The 11,840-nt window shown below is 35.3% G+C and overlaps 1 protein-coding gene across 1 annotated transcript; it reads right to left on the reverse strand.

Annotated features, from left to right (window-relative positions):
- Positions 1–9,589: 9,589 nt before the first annotated feature.
- Positions 9,590–11,345, reverse strand: LOC149662852 (uncharacterized). Its single transcript, XM_089842376.1, has 3 exons — positions 10,252–11,345; positions 9,947–10,054; positions 9,590–9,830 (listed from the first exon to the last, which is right to left on the reverse strand). Exons 1-3 carry the CDS (start codon positions 10,449–10,451, stop codon positions 9,656–9,658), a joined length of 483 nt encoding a protein of 160 aa, XP_089698502.1. The 5' UTR covers positions 10,452–11,345; the 3' UTR covers positions 9,590–9,655.
- Between the last annotated feature and the right edge of the window lie 495 nt (positions 11,346–11,840).

Raw genomic sequence — 11,840 nt, forward strand, 5'->3', positions numbered from 1 at the left:
AAATAATGAAAATGTTAATCTTAATATCGTCTTCTTTATGTTCACATCGTAGGCTTACCGACCAAATTGTTAAATAAATGTAACCATGTACTACAGTAATTTTTAAAATGTGAATCATAATTTCTTCTCCTATGTGGATGTTCACGTCGTAGTCTTCCGACCAAAGGGTTAAATCAATGTAACCATGTACTATACTAATATTTAAAATGCTAATCTTAATTTCATCTTCTTTATGGATGTTCACGTCGTAGGCTTACCGACCAAATTGTTGAATAAATGTAACCATGTACTATAGAAATATTTAAAATTTTAATCTTAATTTCGTCTTCTTTATGGATATTCACGTCGCAGGCTTACCGACCAAATTGTGAAATGAATAAATAAAATATACATAAATAAATTGATAATCTGTTTATTCGTTAGCCAATACATTTCTGATATATTCTAGCGTTAATATTTATATGTACGAGCAATGGCACCTAAATTAAGGAAGGTTGCTTATTCTATTGACGAGATGGAATGCCTAGTAACCCAGCTGGAGGCTGTGCCCTTACTTTTAATAAACCAGTATGGCAAGTCCCAAGAGGTAAGGCGTAAGATGTGTCAAACTAATATCGTTCAATTGCGGGGCTAATATCGAATTTCCTTAAACATATGGTTAAAATCATATATTAAATCATCTCTTTTAACTACAGGGGCTAAGATAATTTCTCCAATTTCGACTAACGTCAGTAATAAAATCCAATGTTTGTCGTCACTTGGAATGTAAGAACCGAACATAAGTGGGAAAAATGTTAAAAGACATTTTTTTGCGAAGCTGTGCCAACAAGGGTTCCTGTTCCGAAAAGAAGGCCCTTGTTATAAGAGTGCTTCGATTTTTAACGTTTAGTTTTCCCAAAGGAAAACTTTCTAGTTTTGAATTTATATCATCCAAAGTAATATAATTTTCATTTATCATGTGTCTTATACATAGTTTTAAAACTCTTGGCACGACACCCTCATAGAAATCGTGCATTATATCTGGGGGCAGGGATTTTGTTACTTCGAAATGTCGTAGAACAGCAAATGGGGAAGAGCTTTTCACACCGTACGTTGAAATGTTGTCCGTATTTTCGCAAATTGCTTCTAGATGGTAATTATGAATAGCCTCACTTCTAATAATCATCTATTTTCATCGAATTTCTCAGATAAATGTTCCTTCTTTGTCATACAGAACCTACATATCCTTCCGGAAGAAATGATTGAAGAAATCCACCCACACCATGACTAGACAAGTTGTCTCCCGAAATGGTAGCCAGTGCCTCTTTAATTGTTCTATTTCTTGTTTGAAAGCCTTGAGTTTGCAAAGTCTCCAGATCTTCCAGTAAAGGCTATAAACATTTGCTATAACCATATTTGTTCAAGATTGGGTATTTAATAACCATGGCTAAATTTTCACTGCTTAATTTGCTTCGGTAAGAGGGGCCAAAATTTCCAATTGCGTAGTAAATCAAACAAATTTTGTGCTTCCCTCTCTTAGACCCAAGTGGGTTAACAACTTCCACCTCATCCAAATACAAATGTATTCTCAATATATTTTCGTCCGATCCAAACAATGGGTGACTTTGACAAATAGAACCGTCGTGATAATCCACCATATATTTTTTGTTCTTATCTGTCCCCTTCAAATACTCATTCCAGACGTCATCATGAGCTATTAGATGCTTAAGAATTTCTATAACAGGAACATAGCTGAGGGTATCCCTAAAAATCATATTATTGACTTTTCTAGTTTCAAGGGTGTAATCGACAGGTTCTACAAGATTCAGTTTATCTCTGCAATATGCGTTTAATCTGTATTCCGTCTTAATGATGGACGTTACTCCAGTAGAAATTCTCTTCACATGAAAATTTCGACTAGTTTCACTGTTTTCACCATCCTTTGGTAATAAGTTAAAAGAAACCTCAAGTGATTGCTCTAATAAGCTGGTGAAACCAAAAGGGGATAGAGTAGAAAGGGTGGCACTTAAAATCTCGAATTGGACCTGTAATATGAGGAACCCCCTTTAGCCCTCTAGAAACGTTCCATCCCCCCCTTGAAGAGTCGGCGGAAGAGTTATCCAAATAGCCTTAGCACTGAAACGGGTCGTTATAAGGCTTGAAAAAATAGTTCTTTGCTTTATGTACGTCTGCTATTTATCGCGTCTTTGGAGAAGTCTTTCTTGTGTGCTTAGACTTTCAAAGTTAAATTCAAACTCGTTTCGGTTGATAGGTGAACTGTTTGAAACTATATTTTTAGTGAAGACTAGTTAATGACAAACGTTATATTAAAATGCCGCGTACTAAATCTAAAGCCGAGTTAGATGCAATGCCTACCAAAAACCAGTCAACCCAATGCCATTTTGGGATTTCTTTTGGCGGTAAGAAAGAGATCGGTATTCAAGCCTTTGCAAGGAGTGATTTGTACGACAGCATTGTGAAAGGGAGACGGTCTATTTGTTGTGATTGTAAGAACAAGACCGTTATTAATGAAAAAACGACCAAACCAGGGTCAATGGCTGTTGTTTTGCCGCATTCCAAAACAACAAACGACCGCCCAAAAATAGTTGCTAAAGGAATAAATGTGAATAAAGAAAGTCAAACGGAGATATTTGGGTTTATCGTTGCACCTGATAAATGGGATGAAATAAACAGCTTTTCAAATTCCCGAAAAAGAAAGACATTTGTTGATAAACAATGTGGTACCATTGATGAAGATTATCCCTGTAAGAAACCAGCTTTAGAGGTAACGGAAGAAGCGATAGTTGTAGAAGAAAAAGCCACGTTACCCGCTGCCATATTGGCTATTAAATCATTTTTGGAAAACCTAAAGCCAAGTAGGCGTATTGATGAGCTATAGAATATTGTTAAAGTGATTATCTAATTAATTAATTTCTTTATATATAGTTGATATTTGTTTTTCACTTTCAAAAACATACGACGGCCGGTTCGATTTCCTTGAGGTTTCGCTTGAAAAGGGATTATTGGAAATGACACCATCCTTCTTTTTGGAACCATCACGGTTAAGGTTTTCATCTGATGGGAAACTCTATGTTAAAACACTTTTCAAGAAAGTCACGGAAGAAACCTTTTTCAATTTTGAAAATCAGCGTCTAAATGTAGACGTTGTTAATAATTCTTTGGCCACGTTAACGAACAAACGAGATTTTTGCCCTGGAATAGCAAAGGTAGCATATCAATTCTTAAACTTATATATCTTTTGTGAAAGCTAAATTTCCCTTAAATATAATAAATTGCAATTCCTGTTATATAGGAAGAATGTGTTGGTTTGGAAAATACCAAAAATTTAGAGAAAGTTGATTATCCTTTTGAAAGGTATCAATCTCAAAAATGCTCAGTGTGGTTTGTTCATCCTATCAATGCGTCAAAGGAGAAGATTCGGGACAACATTTATCAGTGTAATGGTTGCCGCATTTTAAAATGGTATATATTCTTAATTAGGGATTCGGTTGGAACTGAAGGTATGAAAGTTATTTGTATTAAGAATCATTATTTACTATTTAGGTACATTAGAGATTGCCAAAAGAAGCAGGCTCAAGTCACTCCTAAAACCAAATTAAAGAGGCAGTTGGTTCAATCAAGGTGTAGAATAAGTGTCTTGACCCCAAGATCGAAGCGAAATCGGCTGGTCAAATGCAAACGAAATAGGTCATCGTTAAACCATAAAATTAAACATCTAGAGAGGAAGCTGCGAGAGAAAAGCTTGGAACTCAGCACTGCTCAGGATAAACAAATGAGGGCTATTGTTGATGACATAAATTTAAATGGCCAGGAAGAGTTACAAAACATATTCGAACAAGCGATGAAAAAAACAAGCTCATGGGATTAGCGTTGAAAAAGGCTTGAAAGGCCAATAGTAAAGGTCGTACCGAAAACGACTTCCAAAAAGATCAAGAAAGGTGTACCACTGGATCAAAAGGCAATCGATGGAGCCCCTTAACCTATAGGCTTTGCAAAGCTGTGTATGCCTGCTCACCTGCAGCCTATGAAAGGTTTCGCTCCTTTGAAATTTTAAATCTACCAAGTTGTCATACATTAAGAAGAAAAATTCGTGAAATACCCAGTAAAGCTGGGATTGACTTAATTCATCTTAAAAATGAGGTCAAGAGGTTTGAGGAGCATTCAAAAAACCATCCTGAGTTCAAAAATCCTCCCAAAGAAGGCGCACTGATATTCGATGAAGTTAAAATTATTGGAAAAATGATCTGGAATTCGAGAAATGGAGAATTCGTAGGAACGGCAATGGATGATGATGAAAACGCGTCTTTGGCAGACTTATTCAAAGTTCAAAAAGTTCAAGAAATACTGGAAGCTGAATACGCTAGTAGTAAGGACTATACAAATATGCAAGGATCCAAGATGGCCGCCACCCCAAAAATATGCATGGATCCAAGATGGCCGCCATGACATCATCCACCCCAGATATGTTGACACCCTATATAAAAATCTTACCTTATCCAGCTAAGATGGGGAAAAAACCTTCTTCGAGATAAGTCAAACCCGCCCTCCAGCGATGTAAGCCAAAGTTAAATAAAAACATAAATTTAAAACATGTCTTGCAAAGGCTTACCAAGAGTATTTCGCTGTCTTGATGAAAATAAACGCAGTGTTTCTTAAGATTGTCAATGATTCGATGGCTTCGCCAGGATTCGAACTCGTCACCATTTGGTTACCGCAACAGTAAACCGGGCCTTTACCCAACGAGCCATGGTCCATTTAAACAATCAAAACAAGCCCGGACCAGCCTGGGTTCGTTGCTGTATAGGGGGTCGTTCACGAACAGCCCTAAACAAGTTGGAACCCTGCCTTCCAGCGTGGTACTATGCCACCTTTCACTATAAATGGGCGTTTCCCATTTAAGGGGTAGTATAAACCCAAACAAGTTCAATCCCTGCCTTTCAGTGTGCTATTGTCCGCCCTTGACTCTACTCTTAATTGCCGTCATCCATTTAATAGGCCCAAACAAGTAAAAACAAGCCAGGGCCAGCCGAGGCTCGCCCGTCTTCAGAATGTTGCTGTTTAAATTTTCCCGCCAATTTTGATTGTGTTACGTATTCGCCGCTAGAAACCAGTGTTTGTTGAAGGGGTTTCTTTCCACGAAAAACCTTCTTCGAGTTAAGTTAAACCCGCCCTCCTAAAATGTAGAAAGTTAAATAAATAATAAAAATTTAAAAAAAATATATTTTTAGTCCTAAGTTGTAATAATTTAAGTAACAAATAAATACAAAAAATTTATTACAAAATAATAAAATTTGTGAAGCGTTAATAATAGCCCAGAGGAGGTGGGTTCAAATTCTGGCAAAGCCATTGAAACATCAACAACCCTTTAATGTATAAAATAGCTTTGGGGCTAACAAATACCTAGCCGTAACTTCCAGAGTGCTATTCCCCCTTTGGCTATGCCAATAATGAAAAGTAGTCCATTTAATTGGTCCAAACCAGCCAGGGCCTGTCTAGGCTCGCCCGTCTTTAGAATTTTACAATTTTCCCACTATTTTGGTTGTGCTTCGTATTCGCCGCTAGAAACCAGTGTTCGGAGAAGAAGGTTTCTTTCCCCGTCATTTAGACGGGGAAAAACCTTCTTCGAGATAAGTTAAACCGCCCTAATAAAATGTAAGCCAAAAGTTGGACATAAAATCCAAAAAAAAGGCGCCCAACCGCAAGGGGACGGAACAATCGTTTTGTCACCTTTAAAGAGTGAAAAACGAAAAATTTAAATAGAAAATATTTACTGTTGGGTTGTGCAAGTTTGTGTAAACGGAAAACTCGCCCGAGTTTGTCGCCCACGCGGAGAGTGTCATTGTTTAATCAGACATGTAGATGTTCCAAGCCCGTCTTTTTTTGAGGCTTTTTAATAAGGGTATATCAACCTTTCCTTGTGTCTTTATTAAAATAAACAGAGGCTCTCCTAAAAGTTGTCAATAGGTCCTTGGATAAAAAGAAAGGGTTTTCTTTGCGATAACCGAGGCGTTTTAAGGTTGACCGGACCTACCTTTCAGCGTGCCATTTCCTCCGTTTGACTGTATTCTTCCTAGATGGGAATTTTGCATTGCGGTTTAAGATTGCTATAAAAATAATAAGTCTAAATAAAAGTACAACACTAGTTAAAAAAACCAAGACATTTAATATTTAAAAACAAAAATAAATGAAATACATTTTTAAGCAATTCAAGTAAATATATAGATAGTACCCGCGTTTAATCCTACATCTTGCCACAATCAAAAAAAGCACTAAAAAAACCGCGATCAGTGTTCGACGTTTTTCTACGTGGCGGCAAAGAAAGAGAGAAAATAATTTGACGATACGCTGTAATTTCCGCTGTCTCGTAGCTCCAGATAAAGAGAGAGAAGAATTTAGAGATGCGCTTTCTAGAGGCTGCAAAGAAGAGGAGAAAAGATTTGGTGATACGATTAATTACATTGAGGGTCTAAACATATAAACTAGCTACATAATAAAGTAATTTAAAATTACTTGGATTCGGGAGACGCTACAGCGGTTGCTTTATTTGGAACCCCATAATGTTAAGGTCAATTCTCTTTGTCCATATCCACTCATGAGTTCCTACGAGTCCTGTTTTTTCATTTCAAATAGCTACCCGTTTAATTACAACCAATATCACTAATTCAAACATTCTGCTGTAGTTGTTTTTAGTAACCAAAACTGTTTGTCGGCGAGAAATATTTTTGGTGCGGCAAAAGAGTAGAGCAAAGGAGCCTCGTGACGATAGGCGATAGTTAATTTCCAATATTTGTGTTTTACGCCAAGCTAATAGCTAGTCGCCTCCATATTGTTGATTAAATTATTAGGACGATACAATGGCGTTAAAAAGGGGAGCATATAAAGTTTTTTAGCTTTAAGAGAATCAAATATAAAGTTAACAGACTAACTAGTATTTTAATCCTGTTGTAAGGAGAAAAAACAGGACTCAAACATTAGTCACCCTCGATTATTATTACGATTGTAGAAGGGCGTTCCTAGTCCGCGCCTCGCAAACTCGAGACATTTAATTTGAATCAAGAATGTGTGGTGCAGAGCAGGGTGGTCATTCGTACCCCAGGTCTTCTTTTTGTCGGTAGACCCTAGCCTCATACACGATACACCAGCAGGCCATAGTTGGGGATCACTTATGTTCGGGGTGCTAGATGGGTAGCCGGATGCAAAAAAAAGATTGTACAGACAAGTTATAAACTAATTGAATAAATTAAATGAGCCCACACTTAACAGTACATTGTCAAAGCTTAAAAGTAAAATTTATGGCAAATAATATCAATTATAAAGAGGGCAAAGTAGTTAAGATAATTAAGAGCTATTTTAGCATCAAAGTACGGCTTAAACCGATTTTAGACAAATTTAAAATAAAGTTAATTCCGTAATGCATTTGTTAAATTGTTTTTTATATAGGCATATATGCTAATGTGTCTCTTAACCTTAAGTATCACCTCCCAGTACCAATAAAATCCTCGAAACTCATTTGAAACAGAAAGACTATTAAAAGTACGTCTAGCATAATTGAAAAAATATAAAAAATAAGGTCATAAATAAAATTGCACTGTCAAAGCTTAATCAAGAAATTTATGGCGATTAATATCGTTCATAAAGAGAGTAAAGTAATTGAGATACTTAAGAGCTATATTAGCAGCAATTTTCAGCGAGGGGCTAGTCACTTAAATAATTAAGTGTACAAAACCGTAAAAATCGATCATTTGATTTCTAGAATTCTTGGATAATCATAAGTAATCATAATCATTTTTGTGGGTAATCAAAGGTAATTTAGAAATCTCCGATAACTTTATCCCGCATAAGCTTTCATCTAACTTTGAAAAACTCTATCAAAATCGATTACTTGCAAAATGAATTTCGCGTAGGATTTAGCCTATTTTGCGAAGATGTTCTAACGTAAAATTGAAAGTTTTGGTTTATAAAAACTCGAATAAAAACGTCTAATCGAACTGTTTCGTGACGGACTATTATCACGTTTGAAGATAAGATAAAGTGATTCGAAAGAAGACACAAATTTGATCGAATGTGTCGGTGTGCTTAGGATAAACTAAAAACTCCATATCACGTTTTTTGATACGACTCTATATAAGGAATTCATATTACGAATTAAATGTATTGAACTTTAAATAAAATTATATTCACATTTATTTAATATACGTAACTTTAACAAAGTATATACAAAATATATCAGTTCAACCAGTTTAATCGGGAAGAATAAAATCCATTTTCCCTCTGTCGGTGTGTTCGAGAGTCTTATGAATAAAAAGGTATCCTAATCTTGAAGAATGTTAAGTAAATAAAAAACAATAAAATTCACTAAGGATTGTAATAAATTAATCAGCTTTTAAGAATCTTGACGACATCGATAGAGGAATAAATGGATTCGGTTCATCAGGATTAGACTGATTACAGAGTGGTCACACCATGAATTCTGTTGTTCTTATTATAGAATGTGAGAATGATAAGCATATATTATGTTTAAAATACTTGTGCATATATTTATAAAGATTTAAATTCGAAAATGATTCAAAATAAAGAATTAGATTTGTAAATAATCACTTAATCTATTTCCGAAAAGTTCAAGAAATCTTCAGCCACATGAGACAAGGATAAGGCTTTAAATCAATATGAAGTAGATAAAGCAACTAGGTTACGACCTACTAGAATTTCAACACAAACTGGAAAAATAATAACAATTAAAAAATAAATATTGGGTTTACAGGGTTGCCACGGAATTTTCAGAACCAAATTCCCTGACTTTTCCAGGTTTTCCCTGACCTTTTTCTGAGATTTTCCATGACCTTTAGGCCGAAAGTGTAAATTTTTACAGCACGTTTTAAGGGCTTATAATTAAATAAAATCTGTACATTAAGTTTTCCAATGTATATGTTGCACCAAAATGAATAAGAATCATTTTAAATATAAATAACAGTCTATGAAACTTTTTTAGAGCGCATTTCTATACGAAAACGATTCTAAGCATTTTTAAAGATTGCTTTTAGAGTTTTCTGTGTTAAAAGAAGACGAGGACACTACTCTTTCAATTGAAACTAATCCCCAGAAATTTTACCCAGTGAAATGAAATTCCCTGACTTTAACCTGACTTTGCTGAAAATTTTAAAATTCCCTGACTTTTCCAGTTTTTCCCTGACCCATAGCAACCCTGGTTTAGATGTACCATGATTATCAACATGGTATTTTACATAGGGGAATATAAATCAAATACCATACATTTTAAATTATGTTTATTTTTTTTTTACGTGGGGAAACGACTTTCAGGAGTCACGCATAAACAATAAAACGGGGGAAAATAGAGACGTCCGGAAAACAACGGTCAAACTGTTGTAGAGAGCAAAGATTTAGAACATATTGTTGAATCAACCATTTTAATAGATGAATTAAATCCTTAACAGGTTTCTTTATGAAATTCCCTTCTATCAATTTGAAAAACACTAACTATTACCACCACCCCACTTATTTATTCTTCAAATAATAAAAAGATTTTAAGACATGAAAAAATAATTAACATACCAATTTAGTAGTTTAGCGGATACCAACTCTCGGTACCAGAACACATATTTACTACATCATTTTTGATGTAGTAAATGCTTCCTCATTAATAGTGACATCTACTATTCATACAATAGAAGACTACCGAGGAAGCATCACATGTGCTCTGATACCCGCGACACCGTAGAGCATTTTTGCCACAATGCATACAATGTGGGGGATTAAACGCCACCGGAAGCTGGGCATACCCGTCCATCCATAGTCGATGATAGTCCCAACAACTGAAATTAGAAAAATAAACATAGTTCAAAATTGTGTTAAAATTCAAATTCAAATTATGCTGATGATATGATGAATATTAATACGGATGATCGTGTTATAGAAATCTGAAACTTACGACCAGACTATGGGATCAATCTCGTCATCCTCATCCTCATCTGATATCGGCGTGTCCTCCATAAACCCCTCGTCCACACTCCAAACAACAGTTACGAACTGTGGCGGTCTAAAATAATTATTAAATACTCATAAACTTATCCCGAACTCAAGTTGCAAATTTGATCTGAAATTCTTTACCACCCCAAAAATATTAACTATTTAAATTTTAAATAAAGTCATACCACACGAAAGTATTACGTATTATATTTTAAATTAACTCATTCCATGTTAAATTATTAACTGTTATATTTTAGATTTATTTACAAGTAGATTTGGGGGATTAGATTTTCCGCAATAAGTTGAACGGGACGGTCTGGATGAGCGTCATTGTAAGGACAGGGTGTATCCATGGCGACAGGGCATTGTAGAGGTTTGGCGGCGTTTAAGTGATATCGACGTTCAAAAATATAAGTTAAAGTCCATATTAAGACGAAAATTATGATGATGGTGATATGTGCAGTCATTTTTATAACTAGTTTAACTTTTTTTCTAAAATTTCAAATATCTTTAGGGATTTTAATATTTAAAATTTTAAAAATTTTTAAATTTTTTCAAAAAGTTGAAATATATACAATTCGTTAAGTCTCTAGCCCTACGAAGTGTTATTCTTATGAATATATCTATAAACTTATGTTATAATCTAGTCAAACCAATGATTTCACAATAGGTGCTGCTATTTTCATTACGTATTCTCTTGGCGCGAAATAATCTCTTTCTTTATAAGCGTTACTACATGACTTTAGTCTTACAGGCTATAATTTTCTGTCTCTCAAGATAGACTCATTACAGAGGAACGCTAGGAAGCGATAAAATTAACGCCGTCTCTCTTTTTCTCTCGTTGTTTCTGCTAGAGAGGAGTGTACTGTATATTACCAGAAGTGTATAACATTTTTTTTCGAAGGACGTGTATCACAGAGCGGGGGTAATTGTAACACGATTCCTCCCAAAATCAATAAATTTGAATCAATAAATAGCTTCCTTATAATTACCGTCTTGGGGTTTAACTATTTCCTGTTTGGACCCACGTCAAGCCCAGATTTGGGGTTTGACTATTGAGGATTTAGTACCCAACAGTTATAGAATTCATACCGCGGTAAAGTGCTCATCTTAATTTTGATGAGCAGGAAGAAAAAACCAAAAAAGTGAGCCTGGGAAGAAGCATGTTACATAACTAGAAGTATCAAGAGGTTAAAGAATGTCATCCCTCTTCTATTGCCTCCTTCTAGTATTATCCCGATTGACATTATTGCCCGGGTCAGAGTGCTACTAAATTTTACGAAACATAAATATTTTCCTGTATTATGCGATTGATAATATACAGTACACTCCTCTCTAGCAGAAACAACGAGAGAAAAAGAGAGACGGCGCTAATTTTATCGCTTCCTAGCGTTCCTCTGCAATGAGTCTATCTTGAGAGACAGAAAATTATAGCCTGTAAAGCCTCAGTTTCATTGAAGCGGGTAGCGTTAAAATTTCAAGCGAAAGCGCAAACGCTCGCGAAAAAACTCGCTTTCGCTATAGCGTGAATATTTTCATTGAAGCTACAACTACTATATTAAGCGAGAAAATTCATTGCTAAAGCGGTAAACTCGCGCTACAATCGTATCAGCTTTGAACAGATATTTCTCGCTGAAGAGAAGCGAGCACGCGTCTAGAGGGTCACGTGGTTTCAAATTTGACCAATCATAGACTAACAATTCATCTAAAATGAAATATTAAAATTCAGTTTCATTTAAACCGATAAGCCTTGGTCTATGCTGCGTTTGAAATTAATAAATAATCTTACCATGGTTTCGAAATAGCCCTCTTTTTTCCTATTTATTAAAATGGGATGAATCCACCATCTTTTAGTT

Source organism: Phalangium opilio, unplaced genomic scaffold (genome assembly GCF_054372755.1).
Source record: "Phalangium opilio isolate 3A_F unplaced genomic scaffold, DU_Popi_V2 ptg000063l_1, whole genome shotgun sequence".
Lineage (NCBI taxonomy): Eukaryota > Metazoa > Arthropoda > Arachnida > Opiliones > Phalangiidae > Phalangium > Phalangium opilio.

Bases quoted from the DNA above. Each gene is read 5' to 3' on its own strand.
- LOC149662852 (XM_089842376.1), bottom strand. From the start codon at position 10,451: ATGACTGCACATATCACCATCATCATAATTTTCGTCTTAATATGGACT. The intron at 10,055-10,251 runs GTAAATAAATCT...TAATTATTTTAG, and splicing joins CTAATCCCCCAAATCTACTT to ACCGCCACAGTTCGTAACTG. The intron at 9,831-9,946 runs GTAAGTTTCAGA...TTCTAATTTCAG, and splicing joins ATTGATCCCATAGTCTGGTC to TTGTTGGGACTATCATCGAC.